Source organism: Sitophilus oryzae, unplaced genomic scaffold (genome assembly GCF_002938485.1).
Source record: "Sitophilus oryzae breed Bouriz unplaced genomic scaffold, Soryzae_2.0 scaffold_1576_pilon_pilon, whole genome shotgun sequence".
NCBI classification, from domain to species: Eukaryota; Metazoa; Arthropoda; class Insecta; order Coleoptera; family Curculionidae; genus Sitophilus; species Sitophilus oryzae.
The window spans coordinates 4494585-4512051 of NW_022146254.1; the positions used below are offsets into that span (position 1 = coordinate 4494585).

The following is a 17467-nucleotide window of genomic DNA, read 5'->3' on the forward strand; positions in this document are numbered from 1 at the left end:
TTTAATCATATGCCAATTTTTCAAATGGAACAAGTGGCTCATTTGCATATTTGGAAAAATATTTTTTTACCAATAATTTTGTACCACACACTTGATATTTCGAGTCAAATTGTCGTTATGAACCGTATATTACAATTTCAAATAATCCATATGCGAAAATGTCAAAAGTTGACATATGATATGTCATTCTATTCAGATTGCCATTTTCTATCGTATAAAGTAGAAATATACCGAGGCTGACATTTAAAAATCAAAAGTTTTATTAATTTCCGGTGAAAGAGGAAGTAATAAAAAACAATTGAATACGTCAATTAATCCTAATTTATGTCGTATACTAACATACCAAATCTCGTTTTTTCATCTGAAAAAATAAACAAGTTATAGGAGTGAGCCAGTTTTGAGACGCACCCGGTATATAAATGATAAGTATAAGTGATCTTTGAAAACATTACTATTTAGTTGCAAGCAATAGCATTATTTTTCTATAAGGATTTAAGAAAAATTTCTTTTCTTTTTCACAATCAATTATTTCGTGCAGAATCAGTATAGATATGATCAGATACAGTTCTGTCGGCTTCAAAATGAGGATCAGCCAGTGTTTCAGATTTGAGATGCATATTTGTCTTGCTTTAATGAGAAATTTCTACGATTCTGCTACCATTTACCATGTATTACTACTATTCAATCAAGAACAATCAAAATCACCAAAAAATTGATATTTTTCCTACTACTGTTTGATACATTACATTAATGAGGCAAACTTACAAGTTTTTTTTTGATAATTAGGATATCGGGATCCTATTTAGCTTCTTGCGAATGAATATTTGTCTCATATAATTTTAGGGCAGATCAGCCATTAACAAATAAAGGGTGTGGGTAGTAGACAAAGTGCATTCTGAGCAACAAGCAGTCTAAAACTGTCAAATTTGCTGGCTCTTGACCCCAAACAGTTTGTTTAGAGAAATTTTATAAAAACAAGAATTATAGAAAGAAGGGTTATTTACAAAAAGTTGATAGCTTTTTAGTTATAAGTAAAATACCACGAACATTTTATTTTAAATATTTTAGTTGCTGGCATGGCGCCCCTCACATTCGGGGCCCCGGGCGGTCGCCCGGGTCGCCCGGCCCTTCCGCCTGCCCTGATCATCGGTTTACAGTTAGGATATCCTAAATATCTTGTGTTACTTTTTCAAAAATCATAACAATATACTAGAGAACTCATTTTATATCTAAGAACCACTTAATAAATATACAGGGTGTCCCAGAAATAAGTGCAAGTATTTTAAGGGTGGTGGATCTCAATAAAAGAAACATATTTTCTCTTTATCGCTTTTCAAATAAGTTCAAAATAACGGAGTTATTTTACTTTAAAAATTTCAAAAAAAAAATTTTGCTAAAATTTTGAAAACCACTGGATCTGTTCTGGATTTTCTTTGTTGTAAATTTAATCTAATACCTATGTTGCCATATTATCAAAAAATTATGTTTTTTTAATTAAAAACTAAAAAAAATTCCAAAAAATTTTTCAGAAAATTTCGAAACTCATAGGCGTGTTTCCGGGGTTGAATTATACTACCAGTTAAAATACTTGCACTTATTTCTGGGACACCCTGTATAAGTATTTAAGGAAGGGTACAACTATAATTAATATAGTTTTTGATCCCTTCTATTACTCAGTAATTGATATGATTTATTTATTTTTTTCACAAATTTCTGCTACTGATTTCTGTTGACTGATAACGCTTTCGCTTCGTTTAACCAGTATTGTGACTTGTGAATACTAGTTTATATAAAAATGTTCTTAGCCCGCCTCATTTTTTATTTGCTTTGCATGCATTTTTAACATGTCTTTCTTCACTCATACGTTGCAAGTGTACTTGTCATATCAATGAACTATATCTTAAAAAAACTTCTCAGTTTTTCGCCAGTTGGAGGAGTATGATATTTAAATAAATTAAAAAAAAAATTAAAAAATAATATTCTTAAAATATATACGACTGAAGTTACTGTTCTGCAAGACAATAACAATTTGGCAAAACTTAATTATAATCAATCCTTAAATTTAATTGGATGCTGTCCTAGCCATAACTTTAATATTGACAAACATGACATTTGCCTCGAAAATTTGCTTTGACGTTGCATTACTGTCGATAGTAGGTAGGAAGCAGGAATATATTAATATTATTATCCAGTCACATAGCTCAAAGGATTTTCTAATTTGATGGTGGAACAATTGTTTTCGGCCGCTTTGTACTTCCAGACAGTGATTGTATTAGTATTTATTCATGGTAAATTAATTTGCATTTGGCTGTAAACAAAAAACCCTTCTATGTTCTTTGAAATAATCATAATCAATATTAACTTTAAGTCATATATTTGATAAATTCCTTTACAATTTTTTCCCATTTAACTTGTTTAAAACCACTTTGAAAAATTATTTTACGAATAGCTTCAGAAATATGGAGGGTAAAGGTAAGGAGAATTATCTTCGTGTATTGAAAAGTGCAGTGGCGTATCCAGGGGGGGGGGCAAAGGGGGCAATTGCCCCCTCCAGACACGACGCGTGCCGCGCCGGTCCAATTTATATTTTCCCATTACATATTCACAAAAACTATAATGTAATTTACCATTATAGGTAGATTTTTATTTTTATTTTTTTTTATATTGTTGTATAGGCGTATAATTATAATAGGGAATACTCTTACATCTCCCTATTCATCTTATTCTTAATGTGTTTACCGTTTTTTGTACCTACCTAAGATTTTTTACTTTACTTTAACTTTACCAATTTTCAACCCTAAAATTGTTAAAATCCTACCTACGTAACACAGTAAGTGAGGACAGAATAAATGGCTTGTCCCTTTTGTATATGTATCCAGAAATATCTGGTAGTACAGAAGAGGTACTTAATGAAATGCAGGCCAAAAGCCAGAAAGCTGGATATTGTTATTTAATTTTATTTGTATCTGCGTTTTTTCTTTATTCACTTGGCGTTTTGTTTGTTTCTTCTTTTTTGTTATTTGTTTCTTTAATTTTTGGTTAATTCTTTGTGTTAATGATTATTTTATGCTCTTTTGTGATGTAATGTTACTTATTAAACCATTTTGCTAAAAAAAATATTTTGTATTTATTTATATCTATTATTTACCATAGTACCTAGCTGTAATTAGGTAGGTACTTACTTGTTAATATAAAAAACATATATTGATATGACGGGAGATGCACTAATATCTCACCGACTCTTTACGACATCGCCTGTTGATATTGAAAAAGTTTTACTTACCGTATCGGTGAGAACCAGCCACTGGACAGCCCACCTGATGAAGGATAGGCCCAGAAACCGGCTGTGGGAGTGGAGCTAACCAAGCTCTTAAGCTCTTTAGCTTAACCAATCCCTCCCCCCTTTACGACAAGCAAAACAATTTTCTTTTTACTTTTTATTTTTTTTTCTCTACTTTCGATTTTTCGAAATTAGAAAAAATACACAGCTAAAGGCAAAAAAATATTATTTATTAATATACATTAAAGCTGTAAGAATTTTGTTCATTTCACTTCAAAACATATATTTAGGTATAATATTGAGTTATTGACCCCCCCCAGGCATGAATCCTGAATACGCCACTGGAAAAGTGGTCATCAAAGAGGGAACGACAACAAAGAGAGCTGTGGCAAAATGTGGCTGTGGCAAAAGTTCTACATTTGAAAGAAGCGCTAAATATTTTTAGAACAGGAAATAAAAAGAGATAGATAAATATGCGATTTTTGAAGGCGCATGCTACCACCAGGGTAACCACTTTTTCTTAACCCACTTCAGTTTATGTATAACAATGGTATAAGGAAACTAGTAGCTTTACTCCTTGTCAAATCCTTTGTTCTTTTTCTGCCACTTTATATGACCTTGTTCTCGCGTCCCGTGACCACTGACGTAGCTGTATAGTCGTGGTCTATAACTAGGCAAAGTATAGTCGTGGCACTCGCCATAGTTTCACAGAGATGTATTTAGGAAAATATGAGTTCACAATAAAATAAAATAAAAAAACATTGATCATCGAGTAAAAATTTGCTTTAAAACAAAATATTTTCACATTTCGTGTAAGTAACAATTTTTCTGTATCTGAAAATCTTCTGGTGGGAAGAAATGCAGAAAAAATAGATAATGACATATTTTTATATTATTATCTATTTCAAAGATTTTCTACAACTTGTTTTTAATTTAAAACAAGTTTAATTTTAACATTAATATGTGTTTGTTTTGTAGTAATATATTGGTTAGGTGATTTTCATTGAATAACTAATACATTGAACAACACATTGTACTAAATAATAAAATAACATATTTAAACTTTAATAATTGCTAATAAATATTACAGAAATTTCAAAAGAGAAAAGAAGCAAGAACACTGAGAAATAGCATCACTACTTTCTCACGTAATAAAAGAATAATTTTTTAGTTATTGTTACCGAGTTCCGAAGGTACCGAAAGAACCGGGAATTAATAATTTCGAGTTAGTCAATTTCCGGTTCTGAACCCTAGTTATCATATTATCAAGGAATTATGTTTTATAACTAAAAAAATTTCCAGATTTTCTTTTTTCAAAAAAAATGCGCAGAAAGATCCTCGTATTTCTGGGACCAAAATATCCCTAAAAATATTTGCACTTATTTAAGACTCATCCTGTATAGGGCGATTCACGGTTATGGTACGTTATAGCGTTTCCGGAACCGGTAATTTCGGTACCATGCCTATAAGGAACCGGGATTTCCAGTTTTTTTTCGGTACTTTCGGTACTAGCAAATTTTTGTTCAATGGTGGTGAAGCTTGTTAAACACTAAGGGATGGTTGTCAAAAGTAAAATCGATAAAAAATTGAGGTTTAAATGAAAATAATATCAAATTATTAAGTAGTAATCATTTATGAGAAAATTAACCTGAACACAAACATGATCACAAATGACTCTCAAAAAAAAGTCAAAGCACAATTTTTTTAATTATTACTACAACAAATAGCAGCACACAGTAAGGCACACATTTTTTGTCAATTCGTCTCTGTGCTGGGACACAACGCTCGAACCTCGCAGGGCGACGGACGGAACTCAACTGAAATGCTCTGTAATCTGCCAATATTCGACAGATTGTAAAAAATGGCAGAAAATATTTGGGAGAGTGCAACTACTCTTTTCCTTGTACTATATATGTTCCTATAACCCTAAGTTCAGTTCGATCGTTTATTGCTCATTAGGACCACTAGTCGTTTAGTGAACCCTTATTTTGACCACTTTATCAAATAAAGTTCCATAAGGTGATTCTTCTTATTTCTTTCACTCCTTTCACCTTTCACTCATGAAAAAAAAGTGCAAAAAATCTCTGTCGACGTAACATGCAGATAATTTGAAATACCACCAAAATAGCAGCAGATATGTTGTTTATATTAAAAAGATAAATAAAACATTGTTAAAAAAGTATCCAAATATTTATTAAAAGAGAAAATTAGGTAGAAAATTTACAGTAAGTCGCACACATATATTCTGGCGTCATATCCGACATAGAGTGCATTAAAGATTCGGATGTGAGTCATTGATTCCACTATTCTCGCCTTGTACCTTTCCTTCGCTGAAAAAAGGCATAATAGCACAATAATAGTTTACTTTCGGTTTTTCTTATTGCCGATTCTGAACCGTCCTATAACAGTGATACGCAAGTGCAGAAGGAAATATAAAAAGCATATTTCATTTGCGCATGCGCTACAGAGTTCTAGGACGGTTCAAAATCGGAAATAACAAGAACCTGAACAAAGCTACAGTCTCTTCTGGCTCTCTGTTCAAATCTGGTTCTCAAATCAAATTCTGGAAAGAGTTCTGAGGAGATCGAAATAATTTAGCTTGCATTAGAATCACTATTTGTTCTTGTCTTCTGATTTTTGCTTCTGTTGGCTACTAAGACCAGATTAAGACAAATTTATCGACACCAGACATCTTATACGTTAAAATCCACCAAGCAGGTTGAGCTACAGTGCGTGCCAAAGAAACTTATATACATTATAGTATCGAAAAGCAGCAAGATGAACATAATTTGGAGTATTCCAAATGTGCATCAGTTATAGTATCCCAAATTAGCAACATGAAGACCTACTCCATAATCCATATATCTGCACCCATTCTCCTATCCTTGTACCCTGCACCAATTTATGCAGGTCCTTGATAGGATGGGAGCATAGTTCCTTCGGTTATCAACAATATATCTAGCTACGCAACAGAAAAATACTCGAAATGAAAGAGCTAAAATTGCACAAATAGAATACTAGATGGCGCGACAATATCATAATCAGAATATAATTAGAAATTTTGAACTTTCGGTTTTGGATCGACGGCTCGTCGACGGCCTTATAGCTTGGCTAAATATGCACAGTTGCCAGATTCAAAAAGACTTGAATTGGCATCCCATTCTTTTTATTGTGTATAATGCAGTATGTGTTTCTTTCTATTCTTCTTTTCTTGTCAGATACACTTATATTAATTATTCCTTTGGCTATTAAAATAGTTTTAAGTATATTATTACAAAACATATACATTTTTAATATACACTACCTTACGATGTTAACTAAGAAAATACCTTTAATTACCTTAAAAATTAATAATATACAGGGCGATTGATAGTGATATTTATTAATGCTGGAACGTTAGTAATGAAATATAAGTTTAATAAATGGAAATAATTTATTAAAATGCAGTACAAAAAATGTTAACTGACTAAAAAATACTATTATAACAAATTTCTTCCGTTTGCCACGTTATTTATATAGACCTAGGTAGATTTTAAAAAGTGACACAGGTACAATGGGCTCTTTCACAAAAAATAAAATACCCAATTCAAGGACAAAATCTGAAATAGAAGACTATTTTCAGTATATTTATCCAAAAAAAAAATAGTTCCACGACATTGAATAATTTTTTTATAGGCCCTCAAAATTGCTTTAATTTGAAATAACTTTAAAGCGCCAATTGATGACGTATGAAAAATACACCCAATCACATTCCAGAACCGTGCTCGTGCGCCAGCCAACAACTGGCAACATTGCGATTTGATTTGACCAGCACCACTTCAACTCAAGGCCAATCAACATGATATGGGCAAGGCAAATATGGCGGCGAAGGCAGCGCATTATTAAATTGTTACCTTTAACCTGAAAAGCCGGTCGTGGTTTCTCGTTCCGATTGCATACAAGAAATCATTAATTATCTCTAGTTTGTTGTGCTTCTGCAACACGTTTGTTTAGTTCTTAGTGTTCAGTGCATGGTGTGATCAGAAAATTGTGATAAAATAACAGTGTAATAAAAATCCAAACCAGACATTCCACATAGAGAACTTCAAACTTTTGTGCTTCTCGTACTCCTCTATTATTAGTTATTTTAAGGTAAGAACTAGCGAAGTATTTATCAAGATATTACACCTAAATGAGTAAAGAGCCTTCGCCGCCAGTCTGCATAGTACTTTGTAATGGTTACTTACAATAATCAAAAGATAGGTATTAAAGGGTAGGTATTAACATTTTATTGTAGCATGCCTTTTACATGCTCTGTTCCAAATTGTAACGGGAATTATAGAGGGGGTCCCAAGGTTTCTGCTTTTATATTCCCCAAAAATGACGAGCTTCGGAAAAAATGGTTGACAGCTATTAAAAGAGATAATTTCACTCCTAATAGTAGTTCTCGGGTAAGAAGTGCATTAAATATGCCTCAAAAAGGTCAAAGGCCAAAGCCTCTGTTACCCTAGTGAGGATGTAGTTATGGCTACTGCTTACATTTACCTCACTATAAGTAAAATATTGGAAGAAGAATCAAGCTTTTTACATAAAAAAGATCGCAGAAAGATATTGACAACATTGACATTTGAAAATATAAATGGCCTGGATGTAAGTCTTTTTTTAGGTCACAATTACCCCTCACATACGTCAGAATTTATTATTAAATCCATCTTGTTCAGAATATCAAATATATTTTATTGAAGAACTATGCAAAAAAAGGAATGACGTCTTTACCACAAAGACAATACCCTATGTAAAGAGAAAGGGTAAAGAAAACTAAGCTAAGCGTAAGTTTTACTTACAAACCCCCAAAAAGGTATTTAGTTTTTTTTCTACATAAAATCTTGAAACACATATTATATTTTTAATTTATCCTCACCTATTATAGTTTAAATTTATTCCCATTTGTGTAATGCTGCAAAACATAGAAAAAATATTCCATATTTTTTGACCCAAGCCAGTGTAGTTTATAATTCGAAGAGCATTTACCAAGGCTTTTACTAAGACAAGTAACTTCCTATACTGTCCATAATAGTATATATTTATCAAACGTTCAGTAAATTCTAAACTATGGTAGGTAAGTGTTTGCAATTGAATATTTAGTTTATATTGCTATTTTCTGTCATATATATATATTTCGGGTTATTTCTTTTTCCGATGATTTTTAACACCCTATATATGCTACTTCAAGTTTGAATATTTTAACACTACTTATTTTCTGAGAAAGCAGACCTTTTTATAAAAAGTAACTAACTGATGTTTTCATAAAAGTAATAATACAAAAAATTCCATACTTATGTGGAGAACTTTAGACTCCCTGTAAATTAAAAAATTAGTGAAACATTACGTAATCTAACCCGACATTTGTGTGAAAAATGTCTATTTGGAAACAAAGCAGGTTTTAAAATACGCGCCAAATAAAGCACTTCTATCTCCGCCATATTGGAAAAGGTTGAATGGCCTTGTGTGGAGGTGGTGATGGGCCAGCATGGTGGCCCGGCCGCGGCTCTGTTGCCGCTTTTCAACATGCCAGGTGTAACGTATTAAAAATAAAGTGCGGATTTTTATTCTGGGCTTTTTGGTTTTTATTTATTTTCTTAAGAACGACTTCAAATTTTTCGAAAGTGAGATAGCAGAAAATTCTAGAATTAATTGTTTTATTCAATTATGCTAATTCCAAAATATAGTGAAAGAGCCCATTAATAATATATTAGTTCGGCATAAAAGTTGCTGTCACGACATCGAACAATAAATTAAAATTCGTCAAATAAATTAAAATTATTAATTAAACAAATCTTTATAAAGAAACGCAAGTATACCATATTTGGGCCCAATCGAACTCCAGGAAATGATATCATAATAGTGTACTATATTATGGTACCACTCGATATACTTTAAGGTATCATAATATTGTAATGTCACCGAAGATCCGTAGTATACCAAATTTAAGAACAATCGAACGCCATAAAGTGGTATCGTAATATGGTACTATATTAAGGTACCACTTTATATACATCATAGTTCAATCATATTACAATGTAACCGAAGATACGTAGTTTACCAAGTTTGAGCCCAATAGAACGCCAGGAAATGGTATCGTAATATGGTACTATATTAAGGTACCACTTTATATGCATCATAGTACCATCATATTACAATGTCACCGAAAATACGTAGTATCGCAAGTTTAAGCCCAATCGAACGCCATGTACGTAATATAGGTAGTACTATATTATGGTACCAGTTGATATGCTTCATGGTACCATAATAATGCAATGTCATCAAAAATACGCAAGTATATATCAAATATGAGCTCAATCGAACGCCAGGAAATGGTATTGAAATATGGTACTATATTAAGGTACCACTTTATATGCATCATAGTACCATCATATTACAATGTAACCGAAGATACGTAGCATAACAAATTTAAGTCCAATCGAACGCCAGGAAATGGTATCGTAATATGGTACTATATTATGGTACCTCTTATTATGCTCCATGGTACCATAATATTACAATATCACCGAAGATACGTAGTATCCCAAATTTAAGCCCAAGCGAACGCCATGTACATAATATGGTACTATATTATGGTACCAGATGATATGCATCATAGTACCATCATATTACAATGTCACCGAAAATACGTAGTATACCAAGTTTAAGCCCTATTGCCGCCATGTACCTAATATTGCTATGTCATCAAATATGGTACTATAGAAGGTACCACTTTATATGCTCCATGGTACCATGATATCACAATGTCACTGAAGATATAGTATACCAAGTTTAAGCCCAATCGAACGCCATGTATCGTAATATAGTACTATATTATGGTATCACTTGATATGCTTCTGTAAAAAACGGCGTCCAGTTGGCTGGAAAAGGACGATCGATGACATTTCCCATATAAATTTACATATAAAATGACAGTGCTATTCATTTCATAGCTATCGCTAACGCCGTTTTTTTCCCGATTATACAATATGAACTTGGTATGAACACAATCGAACGTCAGGAAGTGGTATCATAATAGTAGAACAATACTTATTATATTGTCGCCGAATTACAATGAAAATTCAGGATTCAATTATACAATCAAACGTCAGGAAGTGATTGTAATTTAGCTCATAAGATTTAATTCCAACTAACATGGTAAACTGAAAAAAAACAGCTCTGATCTATTTTAATATGTTTAAATAATGTAGCAAATTTGAAGGTAGGCTTTATCAGGAAGTATTACGATATGAATTACACAATGGCAACACTGCACAAAATTCTTTTAAATTTTGTTTGTAGAAAACTGTTTTCTTTTAAATGTATTGCCCTCTATTATGTAGTAGCGAAACTACCACATCAAAATATCTGATTTGGAGACAGACTTTTAAAGCCTGTCCACAGGCCTGTCTCCTTTTGCTACCTACAATTTTATACATGTAACGAGTCTTCGGTTGCGTAGCTAGATATTCTGTGGTTCTAGCCTTGTTTTCTCAAAGAAAAAGTGTCGCTTGCGATCCAGAGTCTCGCACTAACATATTATATGCATCTGCACTTTATTTCTGCTAAGAATTAGCACAGTGGCGTCTCCTTGGGTACTCTGCACGAGTAAAAATCTATGCAAAGTTTTTGTTCGTGAATTTTAAGATTAATGGCATTTTACAAAAGTAAACTAAACAAATCAAAAAATGATTTACATCATTTACAAGGAACTCTGCGTACCTTTCTACAAATGATCTGATTTTTGTTATATCTTCGAAACTAGAATTTTCTATTAAGTCAAACTATATACAGGGTGGTCCGAACTGTATTCCGGAAACTTTGGCAGCACATCCTGCAGATAAAAATAAGTAAAGATAATTTTATCCTCTCAGAGTATCTGTCTATTTAATTTTTTTTATTGTGTAACGAGTACTTTGTTTACTCACTTGTTTCGTCGAACTGCTCAAAGCCATTTTTCCTTTTGATCAAATCGGTGTGAGAAACTATGAAGCAATAAAATGTTGTTTCGGGATAGTTGAATATCCGGGAAAGTTGAGTTATTGAATGTTATTGCACCCAACAACGCCCTAATTATGCTCTTCTTTATGCGTTAACATTTGTTGGCAATTTTATTAACATTTGAAATTGTCACAACACAACACGACGCCTAGTTCGAATTCCTTTTTACTTAATTTTTACTACTCGAAACAGCGTTAAGGTGCCGTTACACGGCGCGTGGTTCGCCGAGCCTGAAACAAAAAATTTCGCGCCGTACTCCGTGTGATTGGCTTGGTGCGACGATCTTCGGTCGGCGCGTCCTTCCCGTCGACTGGCGGTAAATTTCAAAGCAAACGCGCCGTGCAAGGTCTTCACCAGTAATTCTTTTAAATTCAGTTAATTTTATTTGTTACATAATTTATTTAAATAACTCCATTTATTTAATGCAAACATCCATAATTTGATATTAGCTTAAAAAATCTATAAATGTCATATTAATTTAGTATAAAAATTACTGATAAATACAGGGTATATCAATATAATCTACCATGTTATTGTTTAAAATTATTATTTATTCTAAATGCTGTATAAAGGATATACTCGTATAGATAGATTTAGTTTTTTAGTTTTAAGTATAATAATATAAGTTACATACAAATACCCCGAAGGGTGTAGAACATGTCAAAAATGTTGACTATTACTGGGAGGGTGAGAAGCACTATATACATTTTGCTGAGGTGATTTATGTATGTGTAATAATTATTGTATTTGATACTTAATTTATACTTCTAAATTTTACAGCAGCTATAGAAATATTAATTCATAAAGTTTTGTGCAATTATGCTTTTTAAAATTTGTATAGCTATACTAATTTATTGGCGGTAATTTGAGCGGTGGTAATTGCCGATGATTATTACAATATATTATAGGTACCAATTTACCCCTCAGTGCGATTAGTTCAATCATAAATAAACTGATTTATAGCCGGCCAGGTATTAACCGGTACGACTAAAAATTGTTTACTTTGTACACAAGTAGTTTTGTGATACATTTGATTATGTAACCTACCATATCTATGGAAAAACGGAGATTTGAAGAATAATTGATATTTTACATATTTTCAGACAACATGTCTTGGTCGAACGAGACTATATCTGAGTTTTTACCCCTATATGAAAAAGAACAAATAACTTGGAACCCCAGAAATAATGCACATAAAAATAGAAATGAAATATACGACGCCTGCGTGAGAATACATCCAAACTATAGACTAAACTTTAATTTATATGTATTTTTTTTTAATTGATACTTTAAAATGTTGCCATTTTTTGATTCCGTATAATCGATATACGATATCGTATATCGGTTTTCTTATAACTTATCGAAAAGGTGAAAACTCAGTCTCGTTTAGTTTTTTACGTAGAATCCAGTGATGTTAACTAGTTTCGCTGATGGTTCTGATTTTCGAAATCTGACTTCTATTTTTTAAACGAGACACCCAGTATATTATTTTTTTATATTATTTGCCTCGTTATGGGCTTTCTGAAATTATGATCTACTCTAATTATATTTTCATAAATAAGGCAAAAAAATATTATTTAACTTTTGAACATAAATAACCCTAGTTAAAAAAAAGTATTATTATCTTATTTAATTTAATTTAACCAGATGATTTTGCTTTCCATATTGTTATCTTAATAAACTGCACTGAAAATAAAGTTGCGGAATAAATTATTTGACTGTATGAATTTAAGCCCAATTTAAACCGATAGTCTATGTTAAAAAGTTATATAATGTATTTTTGTCTCTGTCTCTCGGTCGACCGTGAGATCGCAAGTGCGAAAATACCTATGGAAAATACGCATTGGCGCGTCTTGGCTCGGCGCAAGCTACACGCCGTGTAATGGCACCTTTACACAAATCTCGTTCCTGAGTGTTTTATAGTTTCGATAACTGCACTAGCAAAAAACTAAAATACTTAAATATTATGACAAAGCCACTATTTCAATATTATTTTATGGACTGCCTGCATGTATAAGTGAACAGATGCGGTGGTGAAGCGCTGATACCCAAAAACTATGGCGATCGACTGGCTGTCTAATAAATAGGCTGTGATTATTTTTATTATTTCTTTGGTAAAATGGAAACAAATTTTGATCGACTCATATTAAAAAAAATGCGTTTTTTATTGTTGCTTTAAGTGTTCTAGTGCAAGTTAACGTGTGACTTATAATCACGACACAAGGAATCAAAACTTAACCAAAAGGTAAAAAAGTTGATCAGAATTTGTTTCAACCAGTTTAATATAATATAGTATAATATTTAGTTGTTTTAACTCTTAATTATATAAATTATAATAATTTAAATAATATTTTTCTAATTTTATTCCTTTCTGTTTTAGTGAACGTAGTGAATCCAGTGACTGCCAACTACCAAATCGAAAAACTTGACGTGTCCGACCCGTCGTGCAAATACGTTTTGAGCGAAATCGTAAAGGCTGATAGGAGGCTGCTGGACCTCACATCATTCATCCCCGCCATTTCCGCGATGGCGGACAAATACAGTGCTGATAAGGGCAAGAGAGTTTCTAGGGGTTTGACTACTATTCTGAAAAAAATCGACCACGAATACCTTTCCGCAATATACGATCACATTGACATAATTCTGAATCATGCTGAACCCTGTTTGTTGTGGATCAGAAAATTCTTGAAGTTTTGGATTCATCGTGTTACCGCTCGCATTCTAACTGATCAGATAACAGGATTTTTGTCTTAGATTATTATGCTGGTTACCATTTATTATGTTATTGTTTATTTGATAAATATATAATGATGAATTTAAAGGGAGTGATTTTTATTTCTAGTTAAATAATTTCAATATTCTTCTCTCAACCCCCTTGTTTAGTTTTAGTAGTAAGTTTTCAAAAATAAATTATTCAAAATCATAGGTATATCTCTAAGCTAAATCCAGTGGTGTTGTTTAAAAAAATATATAAAATAGGCTGAAAAAATATAGTTTGTCAGCCTTTTTTAAAAAAATTATTATAAATACAAATGATTTTTCTCTCATATTTTACCATTGCAAGACCGTGAGAACTGCACTACAGCTCGAAGACTATGGCCACTGGTAGATAGCAAAAAGACAAAACAACTACTAGAACACAAAAAGAACGTAGTACTCATAATTGTAGGTGTCGTCACTGGAACCTGTCCCACGGGGGTAAACCTCGTGAGATGGAAAGTTTCCGACGACGACTACTGCAGAGAATGCGGAGAGGAAGAAGAAACCATAGATCACCTGCTGTGCCACTGTCCGGCACTGGAATACCGACGCTTTAAAATTTTATGGTAAGGTTTTTTGGAGGGACTAGAGGAAGCAGCAGAAGCCAACATCAGCGACATCGAGAACTTTGTAAAGAGATGGAAGTGCTTTAACGTAAAGAAAGAATGAGAGGAAGGTTTGGTACAACAATACAGGGGTATCGCAATAGGCCCAAGGCCTCCAAGTGAGGGATGAAACAAAATTCCAAACCCCAGCAACCTAACCTAACCTACCATTGCAAGAGCTATATGCTATATGGAATAATAATGCGTGTATCTGCAAAAATATTAAAAATTTTGATATACTTTAAATACAAAAAATGTTCATTTTTTAACTCCATCTAGTAAAAAAATGATATACAGGATGTTCCATTTAAAAAAACAAAGAAAATTTATTTTATATTTTAGAAAGTTTGGCGTAGAATTTTGAACACCCTGTCTGATTTAAGATTACGATATTTATAGCAGAGCAAGTATAAACCATCTAAAGTAAATATCTATTATAGTTTTGATTTCCGGAGAGTTCTATTAAATTTGTAATAATTTTTTAAGGAAAGTTGAAAAATATATTTTTTTTATTTATTTATTAATATATCTGAAGTTATCGAATTATATTTACATCTCAGAATTATGTAAAGTGATCTGAAAGGAAGCAAAAAATACAATAATATACAGGGTGTTCCATTAAAAAAAATAATCTCGATCCACTCACACTTTTTTGAGTCATCCTATAGAAGTTAAAATATTTTCCTGAAATACATCCTCGTACATACTTTAGGTTTGCACTTAAACAAAATTCTCAAGTTTTTTTATTCTAGGAGCTACAGATGCCCGACGCACTATTTCCGGGCCCTGTATATGAGACAGAGCGTTCCTTTGAAAAACTACTTGCCTTATTTCGCAGAGCTGCTAGAGTGGTTTATAAATCTATTAAGCAGAAACCTGTCGTTGGAAGTGAAGAAAATGAATTTGCCGTAATTGGCTCTTTTATAGAAAATCAATATAATCTACAACTAATCGTAAAATAAATCAAAGAACTACTTCTTCGTTTTTCTTGATAGAATTCTTCTTCTTATCACGCCCTCTCCTGCCGAAGGTTGGCGATCCAAATGGCAATTGTGGCTCTGGAAACTGCAGCCCGGAAGATTTCCGCAGACGAGCGTTCAAACCATCTCCTCAAATCTTTTAGCCATGAGTTCTGGCGTCTTCCTACTGATCTTTTCCCTTGCACTTTGCCTATTATGAGGCGCAGTATTTCGTATCTACCACCTCTCATTACATGACCCAGGTATTGCATTTTTTTTTCCTTGATGGTGTTCAGTATCTCTTTTTGTTTCTGCATGCGCTGGAGTATTTCATTGTTGGTGATCCTTTGTACCCATGAGATTCGCAGCATCCGTCTGTATATATACATTTCGAAGGCTTCTATTCTCTTCTCGATTTGTGAATCCAGTGTCCAGCTCTCACATCCATAGAGTAACACAGAGAAGACGTAGCATCTGGCCATTCGAGTTCTGAGATCCGCACTGAGGTCTCTTCTTGTAAAAAATGATTTCATTCTCACGAAGATTTTTCTCGCTTGCTCAATTCTTGAAAATATTTCTCTTTTCGGGTCGCACTGACTATTGATGTTAGCTCCTAAATACTTTATTGAGGTCACTTGTTCGATTGTTTGTCCCTTGACACGCAGGTGTGCATTATTGGAGTCTTAGAAAAGACCAATAGTTTGGTCTTGGAGACATTGAGATGCAGTCCAAACATCTCACTATAGTGGACTACGGAATCTATAATGCTTTGCAGTTCTTGTATATCGTTGGCTATTATAACCGTATCATCGGCATATCTGAAATTGTTTATTGGGATTTCAATGAACTTGATTCCGCCCTGGATTCGATCCAGTGCTTCTCTAAATATAGTCTCCGAGTACAGGTTAAACAGGAGCGGAGACAAGACGCAACCCTGCCGTCTGATTTGTATATCTTCCGATGTTGACTGCTTCATCTCAACTACCGCCGTTTCATGCCAATAAAGTTCTGATATGAAACGTAGGTCTTGTTCGTCAACTCCGGTTGTTCTTAGAATTTTGATCATCTTCTGATGATTAACATAGTCGAACGCCTTACGATAGTCTATGAAGCATGCAAATACATTCACATTCATGTCTCTACACCTCTGTGTCATTACATTTAGGGAGAAGATTGCTTCACGCGTTCCGAGTCCGTTTCTGAAGCCAAACTGGCTGTTGTCCATCTGATTTTCGCACTTCTTGTAGATTCGAGTGTGGATGATTCTAAGAAAGGTTTTGAGGACATGGGACATAAGACTTATCATCCTATAGTCATCACATTGTGAGGCGTTGGGTTTCTTTGGCAGGGTTACGAATGTTGATTTAAGCCAATCTGACGGTATTTTGCTTCAGCTATATAATTTGTTAGATAATGCTGTTATCAAATCTAGACTTCTGCTTTCGTTATCTGCAATGAGTTTAAGTATTTCAACGTTTATTTTAGCGGGGCCGGTAGCTTTTCCGCTTTTCTGCGCTTTCATTGCATGAACAACTTCGTCTTTGGTTATTGCTGGAGCCTTTTCATTCAGTATGTAATCTATCGGTGGTGGGGAACAGGGTCTGTCATCATTAAAAAGTGTTTCGATATATTCTTTCCATCTCACAAGCTTAGCCTTTACTCCTAGAATTATCTCGTTGTTATCGTTTCTTAGGATTGTTTCTTGGTGTTTTCTGTGTCTGTTTGTAAATTCTTTCACTTTTTTATGAACATTGAAGGTGTCATACTTTGCTTGTAGTTGCTCTATTTCTTGACATTTTGTTGACATCCAGATCTCTTTCTCTTCCCGGCACTTTTTCCTA

The 17467-nt window shown here is 33.3% G+C and overlaps 1 protein-coding gene across 2 annotated transcripts in view; it reads left to right on the forward strand.

Moving 5' to 3' along the window:
- The window catches only part of LOC115879398, a 29388-nt gene that overhangs the window by 9205 nt on the left and 2716 nt on the right, over nt 1-17467 (forward strand). The window contains exon 2 of one of the 2 annotated variants that reach the window (XM_030896220.1): nt 13683-14123. The exons of the other annotated variant lie outside the window; for it this stretch is intronic. Coding sequence (XP_030752080.1) covers nt 13683-14056 — 374 coding nt within the window. The 3' untranslated portion in view covers nt 14057-14123. Of the gene's footprint in view, nt 1-13682; nt 14124-17467 lie in introns of those variants that run through there. 2 annotated transcript variants of the gene reach the window in all.